Here is a 13,474-nt window from a genome sequence, read left to right on the forward strand (position 1 = left end):
TCACGAATGACACAATGGATTGCAGAATATGAAAGTACACTTTTGGGTCACAAAGTGTCACAAAATCATAATGGCATGACTCTTATCTGAAATGGTTATGATTGTTGTTTTTAATTTATATAAATTGGCAGCAAATGTACAATAAATGCAATTTATCAATTAAATTTGAGAAAAATATTTTTCTTTCAAATGTAAAATCTTTGTTCCCCCAGGGAATGAATTTCACTATTGAGATTATGAATATCAACCTTTCACCAATATTAATTATTCTGCTGATTAATTAAAATATACTTTTTCTTTCCCCTTTCCTTTTCCTCCTCTCCTGTTCCCTCTGTCTTTTGGTTTTCTGGCCAGTGTGGGGGTATGGTTTCCTGTGTGTGACAGTGATATCTCTGTGTTCACTTGTCGGGGCAAGTGTGGTTCCCTTCATGAGGAAAACCTTTTATAAGCGGTTGCTGCTGTACTTCATAGCCCTGGCCATTGGTACTCTGTACTCCAACGCACTCTTTCAACTAATCCCAGAGGTAGAGTGGACACGTGGGTGGAAAAGGGTTCAAATACGTGTGCCACACAGCTAGACTAAAGACATTTCAGATTCGACTCCTAGAGTTCACATCTTTTTGGTATCTACACTAAAAATACATTTCAGTCTATTTTTTAAGATTTACGCATTTCAATTGTATGACAAATTTCCATCAAACTAAATTGATTTATCTTTAACAAAATTGACATATTATCAGTTAAGCATAATAAACTTTTTTTAATTACTCCATTTAATGAAAATGTGTCATACTATTGAAATGCGTGAATTTTAAAAATAGACTGAATTATCTAGAGTTTCTAGATGTTGAGAGGATCTGGATATGTTGAGTCTAGATATTTTCTGTTGTTTTACAAAAAAAAGTTCACAGCCTTAGTGGTTCTTCCTAAGCTGGAAGGCAAGAAAATGTATTGAGGAATTTGACGGAATTGTAAGTGCTGTCGTCATCCATTCAAAAGGGATTAGCAGGACTACTCGAGTACTCAGAAGTGACCGCAATGATCGAAATGACCGAAAATGATAATGCGTGACGTGACTTTATAATAAATTCAAAATTCTCTGACAAATATACTAAAAACGTGTCAAAGTGAGGCCTTATTTTTAATTTTGAGATTAATTATATGCCATGATTTTCAGCGGTACCTTGCGGTTTGAAGCATCACAGCAACAAGCTCCAACACAGCACACGGTGACTTTCTCTCCGTAGCTGAGACAGTGCTCAACACTCTGGAGAAGCGTGCATACACAGGGCGAGTTCTTCGTTTAAAACTGCTAGATGGAGTGCAGCTAAATGGAACAGAACGCAGGGTCCTCAAAACTGTTTTTAAATTAATACGACGTATGACAAACACTTTGTATGACATTAAGTGATAAATGAAAACTATTTATGGCATTATTTTTTTAAGACATCCTCACAATGCAACATTTTTCACAATTGCCTAAAACTTTTTGCACAGAATTGTATATTACTTTGAGTACTCGAGTAGACAAAATGACCACATCTACAATGTAATGCTGTGAATTGCAAGAGAAAAACATTCATTCCTCTGTTTGTATTTACAACATTTCTGTTTACATGAACGCACTTAGAATGGAGGTGTATGGGGAAGACATTGCACCAGGGTAATATACCCTATTCTCAGTTCTTGCCCCATGGACTTCCATTAAAATTGATTTAATGTCAATTCAATTCTTGCTTGTGTTTACAAACTGAGGAACAATTCAACATTATTTTCTCTGATAATTGACAGCATGCTGCAGATAATAAGAATTGATTCAAACATTGATCTTCCATTTTGTTGTTCACACATGACATCATCTTAAATCTTTAATTATTAAATGATACTAATGCCCATATCAGATTTTTAGGCCTAGATTGTATGACACATCTTTTGATAGACTGAAATCTCTTTGTGAAACATACAAATCAATACATCTTAAATAAATGAATGGCCCAGTCTATTAATTTGAAAAACACAAAGTCAGGTGACTTAAAGCCACTCTTCCAAGCTAAGGGGGGAAGCCTTAAGGCAATAGTGAACTTCTAGTGAACTAGTGAATGTCTAATCCAGAATCAATCCTGCATTCACATTTCTAGACCAATTCAATTGTAAGTGTGGCACAGATGTAATTATTACTGCTACAATAGTATTATTAATTGATAATGTTATTCTTGATTGTAAGAGTAATGCTTTCCAGACAGATCAAATATTCCTGCAGGGTCTTGGAGAGTGGGTGTGGGATTGTATTTGGATTGCATCCATACTAAGCACATATACATGATGTAGTACACATAGTCTGTCCTACATATTATGTTTTTTGTTTTTTTAATACATCCCACATTACTTATTTTCAAAATATATAATTTCTATTTTAAATGATAAAAATGTGAAATCAGTTTGGATGCATGCTGGAGTTTGATTTCCTTAAATGACCCTGTTTTTCTGTATGTAGGCATTTGGATTTGATCCCATGGAGGATTATTATGTGTCCAAGTCTGCTGTTGTGTTTGGAGGATTCTACCTGTTCTTCTTTACAGAGAAAATCCTGAAGATGATCTTGAAACCAAAGGACAAGGTGAGGTTTCTTCTAATGGCTTGTACTACCAATACACCTTTGTTGTTTTAGAAAAAAATAATTTTATCTGACATTGTCATTGTGACATGTCCTTTCCAGTGACATGATATAATATTTGAGAAGTATTTAGTTCACAGCACAAGCAGGATGTTTTTTTAGAACAGTAACTTAGCAAATTTCAACTTCTAAGGCTTGCTTTGGTATGCGAGTACAGTATGTGCTTTTACACGACTGATTTGTTTTTACAAATCCTGGAAATGCAGCACTTTACATATTTCCCATATTCTGTTGCAGGCTTTGAAAGACGACATTCTCAATTTGGGTGTTAAAAAGGAAACCCAACAGTGTAATACTTTATGATTACATTTAGGGGTTTTATTGTTGTCCTTCATGGTCAGGACGGAATAACTTGTATATGAAAATTATCAGCGAAATTTCTCTCTCACACACACACACACACAAACACACCACAGTTAGCATTGTGAAACTGTTTACTTATGGGTTTAATTGTGTTGTAAAACAGCTCCCTCTTGTGGAGAATTTGCTTGACATACTTTTTATGTCTTTTTTCACTGTTGCTGTTGCTATATCCCTTTCAATATTTCCTCTTTTGTTTTTCCTGTTAGGAAGGCCATGGCCATAGTCACTTCCCTGCAGAGCACTATGCCAACTCTAATGGTGACTTGGAGGATGGCATGATGGAAAAGCTGCAGAATGGAGAAACTGGAGGAGCGGCCTTACCCAGAGTAGAAGGAGATGCCAGAGGGGTCGGAGAAGATGACAAAATGCTAAGCACAGGACCTACAGTACAGGTGAGGAAAACAGCACATATCAAATTCTTATTTACTCCATTGCATTTCTAATAAGTAAGCTTGGGATCGATGCCTTTTTCACTCAATAATATTCAGAACATTTTCCAGATAATTATATATATATATATATATATATATACAGTACTGTGCAAAATTCTTAGGCACAGAAGATTTTTCACAAAAGCATTTGCCTTAAGATGGTTATTTATATCTTCTCCTAGGTGTATCTAGGAGAATTGGTGCTGTTTTAAATGCAGTGATGGTCACATCGAATATTGTTTTAGCTTTTTTATGTGTACTGGACTTTGTATGACATTAAGTGATAAATTAAAACTATATATGCCATTATTTTTGAAGACATCCTCAATATGCAACATTTTTCAAATGTTTTAAAACTTCTGCACAGAACTGTATATATGGCTTTGTTCACATATAAATTGGGCTGCTCATTGTACAATAGTCTTTCTCTCTTCAGACATTTTTCTGAACACAACTTTGGTAAAGTGTGAACGGCACAGTACATTTTATTTTGTCTATAAATGTTTTCTCTCCTTTTTTCCACAATTTGGAATGCCAAATTCCCAATGCGCTCCAAGTCCTCTAAGTGGCATAGTGACTCGCCTCAATCTGGGTGGCGGAGGACGAATCTCAGTTGCCGTCGCATCTGAGAATGTCAGTTCGTGCATCTTATCATGTGCCGTTATCACGATACCACAGAGTTATAGCACGTGTGGAGGCTTCACGCTATTCTCCGCGGCATCCACAAACAACTCACCACACTCTCCACCTAGAGCGAGAACCACATTATATGGGTTACCCCATGTGAATAGGGTACCCAGGCCAATTTAGTTGCTTAGGAGACCTGGCTGGAGTCACTCAACACCCCTGGATTCGAACTTGCGACTCCAGGGGTGGTAGTCAGCGTCTTTACTCGCTGAACTTCCCAGGCCCACAATGGCATTGTATATTAAAGGTGGTCGCACACTGGACATGTCTGGTGGATGACATGGCATGTTCTAAAATTAGAAACAATTAATTTCTACGAAGGTGCACACATTGCCACCACCGCTTGCCATCTCCAGAGGCTGCTCAAAATTTTACAGTGCCATAGTTTTCTATTAAATTTGACCCAAATTATTATCAAAGCACAAAGATTATTCACTATAGTCAGTACTGGATCATATATTGTGTATATGTATCTTTCATATAGACTAAACCATATATTTTCAGTCACAAAAACTGTATGTCTTTTTGTGGTTTAACAGCTTGAATGAAACCTCTTCAAAGTTATAAACAGAGAAATTGCATGATTATTTCTAATCGTTCAGTTTCAGCATTATACCAGTTTCATACACTAACCTGCACACTCATCAGCATCACTTTGTTCATTCTTGAAGGAGAATGGTGACTAGATCTGCAACCACCACCTGCACCGCATCAGTGCATCCTGTGTTGTGAGACCTGTGGCTTGTCCGCTTCTCCATAAATGTTATATCACCCTCTAGTGGTCTTCAAACGCTATTACGCCAGAGTACATGAAACATGGCCAACTGAGTTGGAAAGCCTTCAAATTAGGCTTTTAATTTATATGTCGGCTAACGTTAATATATCGATGCCTCACAGATATAGCAATAAAATAACGTGCGATCAATAAACGATTTCGATAAAAGCATCTGCAAATGAATAAATGTAGTCACATTATGGAAGTTAAATGCATTGTGAATGTTGTCTCATGGTGTCTTTGAAAAGTAATATTGTTCTTAAATGCTTTGGCATTTAAGATCAGTTTTCCACACAAAGAAACCCGCATGCTGCACTGCTAATTGTACAAATCCAATCTTACTTCAGTATTACTCTTTATTCTCATGTTTACACTTCCACCCTCTTCTTGTTTGTCCCTGATGCAGGACTCTCAGAGTTCAGGTGGTGCTGGAACAGGTGGATGCTATTGGCTGAAGGGCCGGGCATACTCTGACATCGGAACTCTGGCATGGATGATCACTCTGAGCGATGGTCTCCATAATTTCATAGATGGGCTGGCTATCGGGGCCTCCTTTACTGCCTCTGTGTTTCAGGGCATCAGTACGTCAGTGGCAATTCTGTGTGAGGAGTTTCCACATGAGTTGGGTGAGTCTTACTGCCTCTTTAATGCTTCGTTGAATGAGAGGCTTTTTGAGTGTTCGTAAACTTTGCAAACTTGGTGTAAATTTAAATACTAACTAGTTCAAGCCTTTCCCTTGTAAAAAGGAACGCAAACAACACTATGTGGTCCCACGTCATGTAACATTTTCACAACCCATTTTTTGTCATCTGGAAATTTGTGGAAAGCTGTAATTTCAATGTTTTGTAAACTGAACAATCAACACACTGTTTCAACGGGATGATATTTGAATTAATGTTGGCCTACTTATGTGCCTTATTTTTGTTTGTGTCAAATTAAATATGACATACTCTGACTAAGAACTATTGTTAGTAATCAATTGTTGTAGTTATATTCCTGTAAATGATTTTAAATCAAAATTTTCAAACAGTATAACATTTATCCTGCAGAATTCGCAAGACTTGATCTTGGTTTGGCTTGATTGGTTAAGCATTGAAGATCCTATCCACTAACAATGAAAAATGGCAACAAAGGAATGTGTTAAGTGTATGCATGTCAATGTTCTGCTGCATCTGTGTGTCCAGGTGATTTTGTAATCCTGCTAAATGCTGGCATGAGTATTCAGCAGGCTCTGTTCTTTAACTTCCTGTCGGCGTGCTGCTGCTATCTGGGCATGGGCTTTGGCATCCTGGCTGGAAACCGCTTCTCTCCTAGCTGGATCTTTGCTCTAGCTGGGGGCATGTTTCTTTATATAGCACTGGCTGATATGGTAAGAGACATGGTGTTGATTAGTTGCTGGTTTTAAACAAGCTGGTATTTGAAAAGCTGTGGGTATGAAATGGATGGATGGTGGGGTAGTAAATCTGAAGGTACAGAAGATATCAGGTTAATATCAGGGTTATTATCGTATACTAAAACGAAGATGACAACTAATTTATAAACGATTCAGTAAATTTAAATAATTTTTACTGTGTAAATTATAAAATTGTGTTCAACAACTCAAGTAGTTGTTTCCATAATCATCAAACAATTTTTACATTACATGCTGGTGAAATTTTCTGTACTGTGTGCATTTGGGAGAAGAATTTCCACCTGCAGGTGGCGATACAGTTTGTTACGCATGTCTATTTGATTATTGCACTGAAACGCAAACACAAATAAATTAGGGATGTACAAAACCAATTTTCAGAATTGACTAGTAGGTCGGTTTTTTGAATGACTAGTCAGCGTTAAGAATAGTAATGTATTATTAGGCTCTGTTATGTTCACGTTACCCCAATCAGATGTAATTTAGAATGATATGCGGATGCTAAGTTCAGCACTTCAGCATGGTGACTAACAGATATTCAACAAATAAAAAGGCTAATTATCTATAATATCTTATTACACAAAACTATTAAAGTAAGAGAAGTAAGAAATAAGAAAGACTCCAATACTAATCTGCTTATGCACATCCTTGACACGCTTTAAAGGGGTCATGACTTTTTTCATACTTTTATTATCTTCCCTGAGGTGCATTGATAATGTTAATAAAGATTTTTTTGGCACCGTTTTGGCCTAAGCGCCTTCTTAAAACTTAAATGTAAGCGCTCACTGTTATGAGTGGCTAACATCGGGCAGCCCTTCGAACACAGCCATATTTGAAGCTCAGTCGGAAGAGAATGAACAAGTTCCACAACAGTATTAAACGATCGGGTCCAATAGTGTTTTTTTTTTTTTAGAGCTGTAACTTGACACAGCGTCTTTTAACTGTAGTAGATACATGACTACCATCAAAGACGTCTGTGTAGTGCATGTTTATATACAAAGTATTAAAAACTGTCCAGGTCCACGATATCTATTCTCTTAGCCAACAGTCCGATGTTTGGCGATACCTCAAAGTCTGCGGGATACGATTTAGATTTGATTCAATTCAGGGGCCTGCGATCGATATGCAAATTTAATTGCACTGGAGCTCGCAGCCCTGTTGATGTGCACACGCGGATAGAGACAAGCGCAACTTCAGTAGTTTTCGTGTCCCACATAAGAATCATACAGTAGTTAGCATTTATAAAGCGAGATGACTATCATAAGGCTGCTGCAACGCCTGACGGATATGCGTGGCATTAGAGTGTCAAAATAAATGTGCATCTTAAAAATATATATACATTGATGTTTACACGTTGCATTGATGACATCGCATCATGGGTTATATAATCGATGCATCGATCCAGATCAATGGATTGTTACATCCCTACTGGTGATGCAGGGGATTCGTGGAAGTAGAGAACAAGGTGTTTTTGCAGCTTGGTTTCAAAAAATGCTTATTGCATTGTGGATTATGTTTTGAGTTCTGAAATTTACAGTATGTTTTTATAGTAGTATGACCTCTTATATGTCAGAATATCAAGGAAAATTTAGTTCCTCATGACATGACTTCTTTAATGTACAGTAACCAGAGTGCTTCAGTGTGATCCTTGCTGCACATTCAAAAGCACAGAGCTGTAAGATAATATTTTGGGGTTCACAACATCAAGCAGATTACACCTTTTTACTGCCACTATTTATTTAAGCTGTGTCAGACAGTATTAGTAAAAGACTAATCTCTCCACCATACCTCACAAATACGGGAACATTACTCACAGAGGATTTATCGTGTGAAAGTGATCATCTTGAAATATAGTGTTGATGCAGCGCTTTGATGGCAGTAATAGCAGTGGTGCTTTAAAACACTAAATCTAATTCATTAAAGAGACCACATTTTTTCAGAGGGTTTTACTGTGCTGACTTTTATTCACAGCAATGTATCATCACACAAAAGCACTCTTTAAGAAGATGCGTCTCTTAATTATTTTGAGAAATGTGTCTCCCATTAAAACCACCACCACTAAAAATGTTGAGGTTAGTTTTCAACCCCACTTATCGACTAGTCGTTTAGTCGACCACCCTGGCACATCCCTAAAATGCACATATAGAACTACAATAACATTGGTTAATACATATAAAGAGCCTTTAATTTCCACTTTCCAACAAATAAATCACAAACCAATGTGCAAATGGCCAATTTTAGTTGTGCAATAATCATGAAAACCGTGAAATTGAATTACCCATATGCTTATCATTAAAGTGAAATTATTGCATGTCCATACATCTCATCACTCTTCATTTTGTCCATGTCTGCAGTTCCCAGAGATGAACGAGGTCAGTCGTGAGGAAGAGGAGGCTGGAGGAAGTGGCTTTCTTCTCACTTTCGCCATCCAGAACGCAGGGCTGCTCACAGGGTTCGCCATCATGCTTTTACTCACCATCTACTCAGGACAGATACAGCTTGGATAGCAGTGGACCTAAATTAAAACTCCAAACCTAAAGAACTATCTCAGTACCTGGACTAAAACCTGAGAATTCCTGGGCTTAACGTCAAACCTCCAGACTTAAATATGAACCAGCTATGCTGGCTTGTAATTGCCCAGCTGGACTAGGTCAAGACATACTGTAAATGGGCAAGTTATGGGTTTAGTTTGGGCTCAGATTGAAGCCTGGATATACGGTAATTCTGACCAAACCCTAAACAAACTGACCCAAGCAACAACTGACCTAAGCAACAACTGACCTTTCAAAATGTTTTAGATACAAAACCCAGAACATGTGGATGGAACCTCTACCTTTCATCTTGGTAAGGCCTTTTCTCAAAAGGAGATTCAGGACACAATTGTATCCCTGTAAACTATGATTTCCACCACCCCATTGTATACGTCTGGGCATTTGTGATGAGTTATAATTTTCTATTTTCTTTGCGTTAAATCAAAAAGCCTTTTTCTTTTAAATACAAGCTTTCTACATATTCTTTTCCATGAAGAGTAGTCTGATGTGTAACGCAGTATTTGTGCATGGGATATTTCCAAAAACCTGACTCGTTTTACTGCAATTTAAAAAAAGAGAGAGAAAAAATTCCCATCTAAACAAACAAGTTACCAGTAGATGGCACTCAAAACTCTATAATACTTAATATTTATGTACTGTAGGTTATATTAATGAAAGATTACTTTGTATTGTTAAATTCATTACATGAAGATTTATTTTGACCTGCCGCTCTTTTTCTTGTTTGTTGACATTAAACCGTAATGGCAACAAAGTTGCAGAATTGCTATAACTTTACACAGCAAAGGTTAGTAAGTGATTTTATCACACTAAAATCATGTTAAAACTCATATTGCTTACGTCTTGTGGCTATACATTTGAAACAATGAGTATTTTAACATTTATGAACTGGCTTTCATTGTAAGTGCCTCACTGTAACCCAGATTTTAGCTTTTTTTTAAAGAAAAGGAGCTAAAACGACTGTAAAAATTACGATTTAAACAACTTTATAGGTCAAATAACACATGAGTTTTAAAAGAAGAATTAGTTTAAGTGCTTTTATAAAATTATAAGCTTTAAATTTTTGCCTTTTAAACCCTCCAAAAATGGGCCTCTTTCACTTCCAGTGTCTCACTGTGTAACCTTGATTTTAGTTTTTGTTAAAGAAAATAATTTTTTGTGGTAATTAACATTATGCCACAAATGCTGTTGATTGAGCTTAACTTCTATAGTACTCAGTATATTCCTATAAGGTCTTAGTTTAGTTACAAAGAAGTATTTGCTCACAAATGTATTATCCTTATATTCATTATTTGCCATGCACTATTTAAAAATAGTCTCAAAACCAAACATCGAGAGTTTGAAACAAACAAAAGATTACTACAAGACATGCATTTTTTGTTATTGTTGATTGTGTATTTGTCTAGTTTTTACCTCTTTATCAAAGGAGATACCAAATCAGTGGCATTCCTCTAGAAAGATCTGTTCTACTTCCTTGCAATCTTTTATTAAACCAAACTCTTTCCGCTCTTCTCATTTTTATATCTACACTTTAACCTTGCATATTAAAGGGATAGTTCACCCAAAAATATAAATTATCATCAATTACTATCCTTCTTGTCAACCCAAATGTGTATGACTATCTTTCTTCTGCAGAACACAAATGAAGATTTGTGAAGAATATCACAGATCTCTTGGTCCTTACAATGCAAGTGAATGGTGACCAGACATTTGAAACTCCAAAAATTCACATAAAGGCAGCATAAAAGTAATCTATAAGACTCCAGTGTGTAAATTCATATTTTCAGAAGCGATTTGATAGATGTGGGTGAAAAACAGATAAATATTTAAGTCCTTTTTCTCCACTTTCACATTTCTAAAATGAACGTGGAGATTTATGGTAAAAAATTATTCAAATATTGATCTGTTTCTCACCCACACTTTTTATATCGCTTCTGAAGATATGGATTTATCCACTGGAATCTTATGGATTACTTTTATGTGGCCTTTATGTGATATTTGGAGCTTCAAAGGTTTGGCCACCATTCACTTGCATTGTAAGGACCAAAAGGGCTGAGAAGTTCTTCTAAAAATCTTTGTGTGTGTTCTGCAGAAGAAAGATAGCCATGCACATATGGGATGGCAATGAGGGTGAGTAAATGATGAGAGAATTTTCATTTTTGTGTGAACTATCCCTTTAATCGATGAACGGACAACCAAAATGGATGGGTGGATGGATTTTGGAGTGCATCATTCTGCAAACCCACTTCAGTTAGTCATCAGTGCCCTCATTATCTAATTTACATAATAGTTACTCTGGATTATCATAACTTTTTCAAAATGTTTGCAAAAAGATGGTAGCGTTGTAATGTTACAGTAATACCATACATAATTCCTTATAACTGATCCTTTGGTAAAACCCTTTCCTACATAAAGCACATAGTGTAGTACACTAAATAAGAGATCTTTGCTAATTCAGCATCTAGTCTGAGAGGTCACTTTAATATATTGTCTGTAAAGATGGCTTGAATTTTAGAAGTCAATTAGAAATATTGTTATACATATGTTGAAGTCTATAGATGTTAAGTTTTCTATGCAACAGAATACAATTTCAATGGGTAAGGAACAACTTTGACATTATTTATGAAGTGATAATATTAAACATGACCATGTGATCAATATTTAACCAGATTCAATCCAATTAGATCAAACCAGATTCAGTCTTTTATCCATCTTTTCTGGAATTCCATATATAATCTTCCATTATTCTTCCATTGCTTATTATTCAGGCTGGTGGAGTGATAATGTTAGCTGCTATTGCACTACTAGACTTTTAATGCTGAAAAGTTTATCCATTGATCCTGACTGACATCACAATATGCTGTAGAGAGAATAGCCTATAGGTCATCTTGTTCATTATATGGAAAGTAATTATAGCTCTATATGGACTGAATCTTTGCAAATAAAATACTTGCACTTTTGGTTAACAGATTTGAGTGCAATTATTGTTCAGAGCAGTATTTGTGCATCTATCAAAAAGATTTTCTGAACTGTCCCTTTGTCTGTTAAATGTGCATTTAGTTACATTCACTTTCAGTCATTATTTCAGTTGGAGTCCAATTTCTGTGCTTTGACACACATCCTCTGAAGAGAGTTTATGCCTTAAAGAAAGGACGTAGTCTCAACATCTTAATTTAACGGTTAAAACTTTTATGTCTTTGTACCTCATTTAAACCTTTGTAATATTTAAAGACAATTTTGTAGAGTAGAGTATGTGTGAATTGTGTGAATCTTTTTGTGAGTTTTATGTGTCTTGACATAAAAACAAATCATATTTAAATGATAAGAGGAAAGCTGTTTGAAATGTTTTGCTGTAAAAGAGAATGCAAGTAAATCAATGATTATCTCATTTTTGTTTGAAGTTGAAAGCCAGTGTACCTGGTTATGATGAAGGCATTATGTTAATTACTGTAAGCATCTCAAGTGTTGTGTGTTTATATGAATTACCCGTGCAACGTGAAAACGGATTGCTGGTAACGTTTGTTCTTTTTTTAAATATTAAGCCAAACGTTTCCATTCATATTTTGTGCAATGAAAAAACATGATTTCATCTGATAAAAAAGAAAAGTGTTTCTTCTCATTCATTTGTATGGTCATGGTTTCTCAGTTTTCATAATATTATTCAGTAATATTTATTTTAAAATTAAGGATTCAACTTTATGGATTAGCATTGACAGCATGGTATCGGTTGCAAATAATTTATTGGTATAAGGATAAATATTTTATAGCATTTACAGTTTACTTAATTGTAAAAAATTGTTCATTGTTGAAACATTTACATGAATATGCAGTTATATATTTATATTTAGCACAAATATGCAAATGTATTCAGTTGTTTTGAGGACAGACCTAAATAATAGACTACACATTAGTGAAGTACCTTTTTTTTATTTTCATTTTCACATTTGTGCTTTATTTAATGTTGTTCGCAAATTCACGAAACTCATAATCTAAGAAGAGTCTTTGAAAATGTCTTAAAAAATTATTTATGTAATTTCATTACAATGTGAACAATTGATCAAAACAAGCAAACTGGCTAAAATGTGTTGGGTTAATGATCCCATCATCCTCCACAATTTTAGCAATAAATGCGTTGTTAATATGCGTTATTAATAAAAATTATATTGGTGGATATATATCCTTTCTTATATGCTAAAATGATACCTTTCCTGACCATGAAAAAAATCCATCATTTATATGTTAAAAATATATTCATTTAATTTTTTGGGATTATTGGTCTTCTTTATCTAATGTATACATTTTGGATGGTGTGTATATATATATATATATATATATATATATATATATATATATATATATATATATATATATATATATATACATATCATCATTTATATGTTATATATATATAATTTGTATTTTATTTGTTCATTTTTTCTTCACCTGTACTTGTCTTTATGATTGTACCTTGTTTTGATCTTATTGAACTTTTATATAGAAAAAACTCTGTGGACTTTTCAGACGGTCCATTACCCACCGTAGGCACATTTTCCAACTTACATCAATGTTAGATTGGTGATCTGGAAC

At 35.1% G+C, this 13,474-nt stretch overlaps 1 protein-coding gene across 3 annotated transcripts in view; it reads left to right on the forward strand.

The window, feature by feature from the left end:
• Positions 1–10,519, forward strand: part of LOC127632355 (metal cation symporter ZIP14) — a 44,609-nt gene extending 34,090 nt beyond the window's left edge. For 2 of the 3 annotated variants that reach the window (XM_052110905.1, XM_052110899.1), the window contains exons 4-9: positions 355–524; positions 2,495–2,617; positions 3,244–3,429; positions 5,337–5,556; positions 6,115–6,299; positions 8,693–10,519. In XM_052110905.1, coding sequence (XP_051966865.1) covers positions 355–524; positions 2,495–2,617; positions 3,244–3,429; positions 5,337–5,556; positions 6,115–6,299; positions 8,693–8,845 — 1,037 coding nt within the window. In that variant the 3' untranslated portion in view covers positions 8,846–10,519. The remainder of the gene's footprint in view (positions 1–354; positions 525–2,494; positions 2,618–3,243; positions 3,430–5,336; positions 5,557–6,114; positions 6,300–8,692) is intronic. The other variant, XM_052110913.1, reaches the window with a different exon arrangement.
• The last annotated feature ends 2,955 nt before the right edge of the window (positions 10,520–13,474 follow it).

The sequence above is a fragment of the Xyrauchen texanus genome, chromosome 3 (assembly GCF_025860055.1).
Source record: "Xyrauchen texanus isolate HMW12.3.18 chromosome 3, RBS_HiC_50CHRs, whole genome shotgun sequence".
Classification (NCBI taxonomy): domain Eukaryota; kingdom Metazoa; phylum Chordata; class Actinopteri; order Cypriniformes; family Catostomidae; genus Xyrauchen; species Xyrauchen texanus.